Below are 12,445 nucleotides of genomic sequence, written 5' to 3'. Positions count from 1 at the left end.
ACAGCACAGTAACACCAGTGACATACATTAGACCTGATATACTGATCGTCACTGGTGTTATCCATGAGGAAGGTAACACCAGTGACAGTAACACCAGTGACAATTTTCATGAAAAATGCATTTTACAAAATGTCTGCTGCAAGGTATCAAGCCACATGTTGTCAATCATGGTATACTCACTAAATTAAGTAGTTTAATCCATTTGTATTATAGTTTTTTTTACATTTACATACATGGGTATTTTTTGTTTCATTGCTGGAATTATAAGGGCATTCTAACTGTATTCTAATGGGCTTCATCGCACATTGCTTTTGGACTCTTAAGAAATTTTTTTATTTTCTTTCTTACTTAAAGTTGGATAATGTCAGCTCTCCTGTCATCTCTCAGTCCCTTACAGTCACACATACATTATGTCAGGAGAATGTCTTTAAATTCTAATCACGGAAAAATCATTTTCTTCTTTTAAAAGAATTTCAAAAGTTGCGCTTGAACCATTTTGCGCGAAAAATGACGAAATTGCTTCCACTTGTGCGCTGCTTGTTACAGTACAGTAAATTATTAAGTAGAGAATTTTAACATTTCATGTGCATGATAAGTTTTACGTAATACACAAAATTAATAATCCAAAGGGGATGGTAAGGGGGGGATGGTGGTTTTACAGAGGGGATGCTTTTTGTCATTTTTTTGACCAGGCTGCTGTGCGGGGATACCCCCGCATCCCACCTCAATTCTAGCCCTGAATTTAGACACTTATTTATCTAACACACATACTTAGTCTACATTTCAATTTGCACATAATATACCTGTACACACAAATCTGCCTATTGTAATATACCTGTACATACAATTGTCAATTTGTATACTGTTATTCCCTATTTACTTGTTCTATTTTTTATTCCTCTTTTATTATCTGTTTTTGTTCTGTTACTGTCATTCTGTTGCACTGTGGAAGCTTCTGTCACGAAAACCTGGCAATAATGCTCATTCTGATTCTGATTCTGATTATACCAGACAGGGTTGCATTTCTGAAGAGATTAAGATTAAGTATTTATAACAATATACAGTATGTTTACTGGTGTGGAAAACATTTAGAAATTTTAAAATGTCAATGTGAGATTTTCTGAGAAGTCACTGCCTTCACTTTACAGACTGACTGGCACTTCTAATCTGTGACACTCTCACTGCTTGCTGTGCTCTTCTGTCAATCCCACAATCCCCCATGCAATCCTGCTGCTCACCTCCACTTCATTTCAGTGACACGTACTGTAAAACCATGCCTCAAAACCGCAGCATCCCATAATCCGCAGGCAACTGAGCCCCTCTATAACTAAAATATCCTTTATAATGAATGAATCTTTAGACACCTCAGTTTGATTTTATTCCAAGTCAGGAAGCAACACCTTATGCTAAAACAATTTTTAATTCATATCCACATTATTTTTCAACACGGAAGTCGTTTTCTTTGAATGTGTGAGACTTCCTGTTTATTAGCCACTATAACAAAGTGCAGTAAACTGTAAAACCGTTTGCACTACAAACCAATGTGTTGATAATCAAGATAATACATTCAAATAATATGGTAAGACACACTAGTTTGCAATATCAAGCAGCAAAACAAGCTGTTTTGTAAAGCTAAAAATAGCTGGAAGCAAATGATACCAGAAGCCAGACCCATTCAATTTACAAATGGCCGCAGCCGCTATTATGGGAAAATAAGGTGGATACTTTTTTTTTTTTTTCTTATTGATCCTTGTAAATAAAAAATGAAAATGCATTCCTAATTGTGTTTTGTTAACAAAATAGCCCTTTAGAAATACAGTATGAATGAGCCAAAGGTACATTCTCCTTGCAAAAACACTGGTTCCACGAATGCATAATGGACAGTTTGGAAATGAGGGGGTCCTCAGAAAGAGAGAGCTGTGCTATTTGACCAACTCTGGCACAAACCCACTAATGGATCCACTAACTGGATCTTTAGCATCACAAGCAGATTTTTGGTCAAAGTACTCCTTTTGGGAGCAGAATGATTGTGTATTAAAGGATTAGTTCACCCCAAAATATTAATTCTGTCATTTATTGGCCCTAATGTCATCCTGTGTGCCACTTTGCAACGTGTGCAAAACTGTGTGCAACGAAACAATTTCTTAACATTAGTCAAATCTAAAATACCTTTTTGTGATGTGAAGAAAAAAAAGACTTCTTAAAAATTCAGCTCAAAAGAACAGCAGCTTTGTGAAGAAGACTGGTCTCCTGCTCTGTAGTGTAGCTTTTACTGAGATCCTCACTGATAACCCTTTTCTCCTGGTTCACTGTTAATTATTGCTGTGATGGAAAAAATATTGTACAATGTGTCCAACCCGAACAGCCTCTCAACAAGCTCCTATTCGAAGTTTGTAATAGTGGACTTTACCATACTCTCTTACCCAACAGGTCAAATGGCATATATTATCTTAAACATTAGAATGGAGAATAAACATAGCGACAGTGACGCTTTTAGATGTGATGAAACACCTACTCAACCACCAAGGCTTTAGCACCGAGGCTGGACACTGAGCGTAGCCAGTCATGCAAAACCACTCAAAAGAGAACTCTCTCTGTGGTAAAAGACGCCATGAAATCAAAATGGACTTTTATGGCTTTTAATCTTGTCTTATTCGCTTTGAGACCATGTTAAAAAAAAAAAGTGACGTGACATGTGGCCAAGTATGGTTACCCATACTTGGAATTTGTGCTCTGCATTTAACCCATCCTAAGTGCACACACACCCACCCAGAGCAGTGGGCAGCAGTTGGGAGTTCAATTCAGTTCCTTGCTTAAGGGTACCTTAGTCGTGGTATTGAGGGTGGAGAGAGCACTGGACATTCACTCCCCCCACCTACAATTACTGCCAGACCTTTGGGTTACGAGTCCATCTCTCTAACCATTAGGCCACGACTTCCCCGAGAGAGAGAGAGAGAGAGAGAGAGAGAGAGAGAGAGAGAGAGAGAGAGAGAGAGAGAGAGAGAGAGAGAGAGAGAGAGAGAGAGAGAGAGAGAGAGAGAGAGAGAGAGAGAGAGAGAGAGAGAGAGAGAGAGAGAGAGAGAGAGAGAGAGAGAGAGAGAGAGAGAGAGAGAGAGAGAGAGAGAGAGAGAGAGAGAGGTATGTCCCGACGTACAATAATAATTGACAAAATAAAAGTACAGTATTTCAAATTTTACATGGCCATATATTTAAGTTTTACAGTATGCAACTAGAAGCAGCAAGTAGCAAATGAGGATTTGGATGTGATGTAAACTAAAGCCTACAGCATACAGTGTTCTTCAACTCTAGTCCTGGAGGACCAGAGCCCAACTGAAGCCTTTTCGTGAAATTTCATGCAAACTGGTGACAACATGGATTCTATTTAAAGTACTATTACTACTAAAAGCTCTTTTACTATCACTGTTTTAAAAGCAAAATCACAGTCTCATGGTGTGGGGTTTAATAATTATTTAATTAAATAGCAAATGTTGTCCTGACAGAGTCATTAATTTCTCTCTATTTCCTGTGTATACCCCTAGTGACAATGTAAATGCTACCTTTCACATTTGTCTTGGAGCATGAAACTGTCTCTTGTTGAGATTCAATTTTGGGAAAGCCTGAGAGAAAACAAATCCTGTTTATATCTCATTTGCTCTTTAACCAATGCCAAGTTAGATTTTTATACACTATAAATTAATTTAAGGATCGTTTAAAAAAAGAATAGGGAGCTAGAAAATGAGAAACAGACTGGCTACCCTGCAAGAACAGATCATGGCTTATTGCATATCTTGTGAATCCAGAAATTAAAAAAAAAAAAAAAGCTAAAAGGTTTGACTGATATGTATACAATAAAAATATATACAACAATAGTGAATATAATAGCTGTTGATTAGTAATACATATTTTAAAATGTTTAAGGTTAATGGTTAAGATCTAGCTTAGTTCCAAGAGTTGAGGTACTTCAAACTCGGACTCAGATGCTCTTGGGTGGACTTGTATTCAAACTCGACACAGACTTGGATATTTTGGACTCAGTACAGTCGAATCCATGTTATGTCTAACATGAAAGATAAAAAAATAATAATTAACGACATAAAATTGAGATAACAAGACTCTCACTTAAACTCACTTGGTTAAGGACTTGGACTTGGCTCAGACTTGACAAGATGGACTTGGACCCAACACTAGTTCCAAACACTCTGAACAATACATTATTATTGCAATAACTCAAATATTAATCACACGGTTCTGGCAAGCAAGATGGCAGCATATAGTTGCATGACTCATTAAGCCCACTAATGAACAGAATTTATTTCAACGCATTTACTTTGCACTTCTTACCAAAACCAGTGTCCCTGGGTAAGCAGAGTGGATGATTTAGGTATTCAGATGCAAATGTCATCAATTAAAGAAACAAACACTGACTTGAAAAACAGTGTGAAAGCTGTTAGAAAAAAATGGATGAAGCAAAAGGTGTCTCTCCAAAGTGACAGATTGTTAACCCATGGCTAGTCAATCATGCGATACAGGCGTGCGATGCAACAAAAGTTTGGACACCCTGTGGAATCACATTGATTATCTAAAAAAACAGAAAGTGGCAGAACAATGTCAGATTGATTACACTGAGAGAAGCAGTGTCCAGAATATGCTGTCCTAAATGGATGATGTGTACACTGGCATATTCTTGCAGATCCATTATTCAATTCTGTTAATGGAACCAAATGTCATTTCCTAAAAATGGAAACCACTTTTTCTCAATTAGCAACTCTACTTGAGCGAACAAAAACATAATACAAAGTTCAGCAAAGGGCAAGTGTATACTGTGGGCATAGTAGGTAAATGGTCTTGCAAAATTGAGCTTGTTTGGCTACAAATTTGGCAAGGCACCTCAGCTTGGTCTCATGATTTAACATTAAGATTAAATAAGATAATTTTTTAATAAAAGAATGCTGCATATTGTATTGTGTATTATTTGAAATGGTCAGTTAATAGGACATGTATAGTGAAAAGCATATTATACGGCGTTTCGGAGCCCCGTTCTGACTCTCATAGTGGAGAAAGGTTTGCCAAAAGATTTTGGTGGACAAGAAGGGCAAGAAGAGAAGACCCCTAGTAGCACTGGAAAGGTCAGGACTTTACATTGGTCTTCTAAGGAACTAAATGCCCTTCACCCATTATGAAACTCATTCCTAAGGTTTAGGTTGGGACCGCCATAAAATGACTTGGGAACTCTGGATGCAGCACTCATGGGATCCAAATGGTTCAAATCCTGTGTAACTATGGTTTGACAAAACAATTCAAATCTGCATATAAGGAAGTTCAAATAGCATGGTTGCATCAAGAAATGCATTTTTATATCAGTTTTGCATTTGTCAACACTATCGGGTAGGTTTAGGGTTGGGTTTGGTGTAGGGCATATTTCCAACACGATAGAGCATTAATTTTTAGCCGCAATACGTACCTGAAGCAACGTAATAAAAACACAGCAGTACGTACCTATATCAACGTAATAAAAATGTGCCAAGGTTTTCGTATTGAACCCGTTTTAGCGTAAAAACAGTCTCGCTAAAAAGTGCCCCCAGGTACGTTTATGCCATGAGACCAGGTTGGTTTATTTATACCTGCTTTCAGAGGCATTCTGGTGGTTGTTTGAGAATTGAACAATGCGCAGGTGAAACCTTGAAGACACTGTTCTAGTGGCAAGCTTTAGATTAGTATACAAATGAGTTTCACATGGGGAAAGAAGGCTGGGCCACACTGTGGCAATACCTCTGATGCCAATAGATAATCACAACACCCCTGGCTGCAATCTCCTCCTCATCAGAAAAGGATAAATGTACCCTTTCAAAAGACTCAGGTCTGTAAGGGGAGAGACATTACAACTAAGTTCTGTGTTGATAAAGTGTGAGTTTCTGGCCCAGAGAGGCAGAGGACATACTGTAGACACATTTGCAACCAGGTTAAGCTCAGACAAGCAAACCATCAGGTCTGCTTTCATCTGCGTGTTCCAGATTGCTTTATTCCAGTGTTTCATTTGCAAGGCTGCTGGAACAGATTCTAGCTTGTTTCCCACTGCCCTGTTAGCCAGAACAACCAGTGGAATAATGGTTTTCTACATCAACCTTAGCTTATGGGGAATGATTTTATGTCTAAATATTCAATATTAGGTCAATTATAGCAGAATCAGTAATAAATAGGATCATGATCAATTCCAGGATCATGAAACATATAGTGTCAGAGATGCTCTCTATTGAAGTTTCTCAAATTATGTTTAGTACTCATGTACATAATTATAATGGTATACTGAAAAAGTGGTAACCTAAATTTGTAACATCCAAATTACCTGGTTCAAGTCAAAAAATATTATTTAGCATTACTTAACCAACCTAAATATACTCATTCAGACTTACAGAAATGTTTTATGTTTTTTTTTTTGTTTTTTGTTTTTTTTACTGTGTATAGTGAAATTTTGCATCATCATTATTAATCCTGTCATCCTTTAATAATTTACACATTCTCATTTCCCCGTATGTTGTTACAATCCTGTATGACCTTCTTTCTGCTTAGAAATAATAATAATAATAATAACAATTGTTATTATTATTATTATAACAACAATAAGATTATCTATTTTGACAAATGTTTTGACAAACTGTTTTGTTCATACAGTTAAACACAGACACAGTAGTGTCTAAAACAATGCCATCATTGTGTGGTGGTGAATAATAATAATAATAATAAGCAGATTAATTTTTGTTAATATCTTGATTTGTATTCCAAAAGAAAGAAAAAAAAGTCATTACAGGTTTGAAATGACATGAGGTTGTAATTTTGGGGTGAACTATTCCTTTAAATGTATGCTTTAATATGCTTCCTTGGTCTTCAATAAATAAATAAATATATAAATAAATAATAAAATAAATTTAGAAAAAAATTCACTATAGACATTATATCTCGATATCAGCATTCAGAAGGCATGCCGTCTCCTGACGGCTGATATCTCAGGGCACATCAAATCTGGGCCAGGTCATGGAATTGCTGACGGGCAGCAGATGTTGTGCTTGGAAGCCAGCTTTTCTAGTCATGGACTCATATTGTAAAGACAATGAGTTTCATTGGATTCCTGTTGCAGCAGACAACACCTGGCAGGTACAAAATAATCAAATGCCAGAAAAGCAGAAAAGAGAACAGATATTGTACAAATGTGCTACCGTTTACTATGTTGGGTTACACATGACGAATGCCACAATCAAAGCTGAATATCAATACACCACAGTAATAACTTAAAGAAAATAAGAGTGGCACTTGCCACAAAGCTAGTGTTGTGAGTGGTTATCAGGGTATTGCTTTGCAGTTGCTAGTAGGTGTTATGTTGCTAGGTGGTTGCTAACTGGCTGGAGTCACGTGGTTTTCTGGAAATGACTTTGGTTTTTCCTTTTTTTTTTAAATCCTTAAGGTGTCATTCATGCCTATAACACAAATGTTGCAGGATGAGTCATGAGTAGTAATAGTGATGTTTGCTTTAGTAAACACTATTGGCAATCATCATCAACATCAGGCAGCCAGGCTGTTCATTATTTTCTGATCTTTCTAGGTAATATGTTGTATTTCTGTGTAATGTTTCTTTATTCAAGACAGAATTAACTTCCCAGTCCTTACTGTACAAATAAGGATGACCGAAGGCCAGATTTCCTCTAGTCTAAGACATCACATTTATTCCCCCTGTGACTACAGCACAGACACATTCATGCACATCCAAATTTTCCTCTTCGAATTGCAACATTACAATAAATTCCAGGAGGATTCATGCATTGCTTGGGTTTATCTGAACATTTATCTGCAGCTATTTCAATCAAACCATGGAAAAAAACTGAAAAGCGCAGCTGATTATATTTCTGTGAGCAGGCAGTACTGTTCTAGGGACTGAAAATGATTTAGCATGGCAGAGGCCATTTACCAAAAGATTAATGAAACTACAGCAAGTCTCAGGCGTTATTTCGTAAAAACCTCACCCAAACCGTCTCATTTCATTATTGCCAACATGTTATAACAGTAGGTCATTATAATAGGACATCAGCTCCTGCTATAAGTAACACAGCCTTAGTAAAAATAATAATAAAGGTTGCTTATGTATTTCCTATCAGAAATCCTTGAATTAAGAACCCCAACAACCTGTTTGCACACAAAGCACAAGGCTGTCTCTTGCTATAGACAGAATTTCTCATCTTTCTGCAGGTTATGTTGGTGATTGCCTTTGTACTGTGCATTTCAAGAAATCTCCTTGGTAACACTTACTTGAAGCCTGTATGTGGGCATTATAATGATTTCATAATCTTATAATATAAATTGTAATCCTTTAGATGGTTTCATATTTATAAATAATTGTTATCTATGTTAAAACACTTCCCATTTTCTTTTTTAACTACATTATTAATAAATAAGCGGTATAATTATTTACAATAATTTTACAAAGCTTATAAGGTGCATTGTAAAGTATTATCAATGAATTAAGAATGCTTTAAAAATCCATTAAAGTATATACAATCTGCAAGTAAAGTGTCACCCTCTTTTATCTCTTCATCGCCTTGGTTATTCAAGATCTACATTTGATAAACTATCAAAACTTTGAAACACCCGATCAATCGGGTATAGCCTACGTAAAGAAAAGTCCCAAAAATAATTATGCTGCTGTATTTACAAGCATTTTTAATATTATTATTTATTTACAATTACACCAGTTTAATTGGATGGGTGTCTTGGTTATTTAAGCCACGCTTCCACTACCGCCTCATATATTTTTTCACTATATATTGCACATCTTGCATATGACATTGCATTATAATGTGCACGCATATAAATGCATGTCTGGCGAATGCAGGTAGCCTACTTACACAAAAACTCCGAAGAGCAGCACTCTTATGGCAATCTCCAGCGCCAGATCACGCACGTATTTCCTTCGGTCTGGGGGAGACATCTTCATCTTGTTCACACAATCGAATTTTGACTGAAAGAAACCAAAAGCAGAAACCAGAGAAGTCGGTGGTAGTCCACTATTGTCCTAAATACGCAACACTTTGGCGTCTGGCAGCTACAGCTCTCTGTCGCTTTGTGTTCATTTGGAAAATACCCGGTACCGCTGAAATGCCCCTTGTTGCACTACAGTTGTAATATGTACAGTACGCGAGTTTTGTTCCTTGTTCCTTTTGAATATGCAGAATAAGAATGTAGTGAACGCGGACGCGTCTGGGAGCTGGACCGAACCAGACAACAGCATCTAAGCCAGGTGATGGTCTCTGATGAAAGTGTCTGAGATGAAGTGTGCGCTCTCTCTCTCTCTCTCTCTCTCTCTCTCTCTCTCCTTAAGATTTGCATTATCATGGCTATGCGGCCAGATAATGAGTTTTTGTTTCACTCCTTTGGATCTTCAAATATTTTGCATTTGAGTCTCTGGACTGTTAGTGTACCATAGGATCTGTGGCAATACCATTCTGTAGTAACGATTTCAGATGGCAATAGCTTGCAGCTAAAGTATTACCATATCTGTGATTATAAATGTTCTGAAATTAATTCTCAGTGCTCCATATTTATCCTTTCAAAGTAATGCATAACAGTATCAAGGGCTAATGTATACACTGCATCAAATTTTGCATTAAAGTTTGCATTCATACTCACAAAATAAAAAGCAGAACTCTTATTTTTCATCAGAAAAAAAAATGATTAGACTGGTTAGAAACACATATTACAATATAATTTAGGCTACCAATATGTGCAAAATAAATAAATAAATAGTAGTAACGGTGGTAAGCAGTGTAAGTAGTAATGACAGTAAATTACTGTAGCAATTAGCCATAACCCCTACAGTAAGTAGTAAATATTAATGAGTTTAATTTTTGGTTGGGAATGGGTAAAATTGAGTGGGCACTTTTACTTAGGGCTCTTCACTACACTACTTATCCTCATAGCCAAAATCAAGCTATAAGGGACTCAATATTCAGGCCATTTCAATCTTTTGTTCCTTGTTTTTTATCGAAGCAGAATCCCTATAACACATCCACAGTACAGCAAATCCCACCCCTGGACATGATTTGTGTGTGAAGATATGGAAGCCCTAAGAACATGCATTATTCATTTATTTTTCTTTCCTGTTTTCTTGTGATCTCACATAACAAAATTACAAAAATTTTCTAGGTACCAAAAATCAATAAAACAACAATTAATATAATAATAATAATAATGAAAACAAATTGTTTATTATTTTGGTTTGTTCTGGGCAAAATGGTATGCATGTGTTTTGCTCTGTTTTCAGAGTTCTGCGGTCTTACACTGTACAGGTTATGAAATAACAGGTAGCGATCTTTTTATAATGATAATTCACTATGCTAATTACATAACAGACTCATAATTTAATTACATAAATTACTGGTTCATTAATTTTAAATGTAACTTTAATTGTAAAATGTGTGTATTTAATTTTATTAATCTACAGCAAAAGTAAAGTGCTCGGTACTGCTGCTGTCGGATAATGGGTTCTGTGTTTATTTGGAGATCACGAAAGTGATCATGAAAAAATAAAAATGTGTGGCCTCTTCCAAGGCTTATACCTTCCCTTGGTCTAGACTGGATGGCATGAGACTACAGAATTAACTGTGTAAAATAAAGTAGTATTTCATAGAATTTTGCTTAACGTCGCTTTCTGCTCAAATGGCAGATTTTCTTATACACAGTTGCAAAAGTACAACTGTCTGGATGGGTGAACACACACCAAATCACAGGCGCGAAATGTCTGGGACAGCCTTGCTAATTGCCTAACACAGATGTCAATCAAGCTCACCAGTCATTATCCAAAACCTATTCATCATATTGGGGGCATATGCCTGTCAGGTCTGGCCATTGGCTAAAAATAAGTAGCCTAAATATTGCTAATTAGTATTACTCTGTAATTCATTGTATAAATACTGTAACAAGGACACCTTAAATAAAGTGCAACTCCCAATAGGTATTATACTTTGCTACAGGATTCATGTTTCATTGCATTAACATATTTACCGTGTATTAACAACCTGTACTGTACAAGGAATTGTTTTGTAAAGCACTTTTAATTGCGCTGTGACGGTTGCTGGGTGTAGAGAGAGAAGTGGAGGCGATTGATCTATTTCACTGCCTTATGTATTGTAACCAAAAACCCCATATTAACACCATTTTTAAATCAGTCGTGCTTGCTGTTTTCCGTTGCTCCTAATGGCCATAGAGCACTGTAACAGATGCAGGCAGAGAGCACACATCCCTGTGCATTTCTTCATGTTGCCTATTAGTGAAAGAAGAAAGTACAGGAACTACTGCATGGAGACAATGATGGAGAAGCCCAGCAGATCTGAGAACTAAACCTGCAGGCAACAGCACAGCTTTGTTCCCACTTCATACAACCTCATGAATATTTTACGCGATGTTAAAACAGACTGCCTGTCTCCTTCCTGCTTCGCCACAAAAGACAAAGAACTTCTCAGGGACATTTTATTGCAAAGATTCCATCAAAGGAGTTTCAGTGGTGGCAAAATACACGTTAGAATGTGATCGTTTATCAGGTTCATGCATAATTTTGTATCCTCATGTTTAATTGGTGAAGGCTAATGTCAGTTCCACTGCTTTTTACTCCCCCAGATTCTCACATTTCACTCTCCTGAGCCCATTTTCTGTCACCTTTAAAATTGAATGTGGAATCTCTCATTATCTACCTGTTTTTTAGAGCCTCACTAATAAGAAATGAGTCAACACTTGGCGCAAAACAAATTAAAGTGTAAGAAAAAATACACTTTAGAGGATATCTGCAATTTAGCTACGGTAAAAGATGAAAATGACACATTAAGACAATATTATTAGTAATACTTTAAAAAAATCACAATGCTAAGAGAACAGGTTTTTGTGATCAATCACCTTTACAGGTTATAGTCTAGTAAATATTTTGTCTAGTTCACCAGTCATTAATCTGTTGCCTAACCGTCTAACCAAGCATTGAAAAGCATCTAAGAAAAGCATTGCTTTATCCCTCATTCTGTTTCTTTCTCAATGTTACTTTGGGTTAGTACACCAAGCTAAAAAAATAAAATAAAAAATGATATGTTGGCAATATCAATTGTGGTAGAACTGTTAATTTACCAGGGTTTACTAGGGTTGTCTTTTACAGTAGGCTCAAAACACACCTTACACAAGTATTTGAACACACATACTGCAAAAGCTTGATTGTGTCATTGCTGTGTTGGACCACAATTTTTGACTTTTGCAATGCAAAGCATAACCAGTTTCATAAAGCAGACACATGCTGCATGTGGTACAAATGGTGCAAACATTTGAAGGTTTTTATGACCACAGAAATGTAAGAAAGCATGCTCAGTATGCTCAAAAGGACCTCAGATGCAATGTGTTGGCCAAGCATTTGAGTTTGTCTGCT

At 36.6% G+C, this 12,445-nt stretch overlaps 1 protein-coding gene across 2 annotated transcripts in view; it reads right to left on the bottom strand.

Annotated features, from left to right (window-relative positions):
- plpp4 (phospholipid phosphatase 4) overlaps positions 1–9,273 on the bottom strand; it is a 212,664-nt gene extending 203,391 nt beyond the window's left edge. For both annotated transcript variants that reach the window (XM_058796424.1, XM_058796425.1), the window contains exon 1: positions 8,892–9,273. In XM_058796424.1, the coding sequence (XP_058652407.1) occupies positions 8,892–8,980 (89 nt within the window). In that variant the 5' untranslated portion in view covers positions 8,981–9,273. The remainder of the gene's footprint in view (positions 1–8,891) is intronic.
- Positions 9,274–12,445: the final 3,172 nt, after the last annotated feature.

This window comes from Onychostoma macrolepis, chromosome 13 (genome assembly GCF_012432095.1).
Source record: "Onychostoma macrolepis isolate SWU-2019 chromosome 13, ASM1243209v1, whole genome shotgun sequence".
Classification (NCBI taxonomy): Eukaryota; Metazoa; Chordata; class Actinopteri; order Cypriniformes; family Cyprinidae; genus Onychostoma; species Onychostoma macrolepis.
The sequence above is the reverse complement of the archived record's forward strand: the minus strand, read 5'-3'. Positions and strand labels throughout refer to the sequence as shown.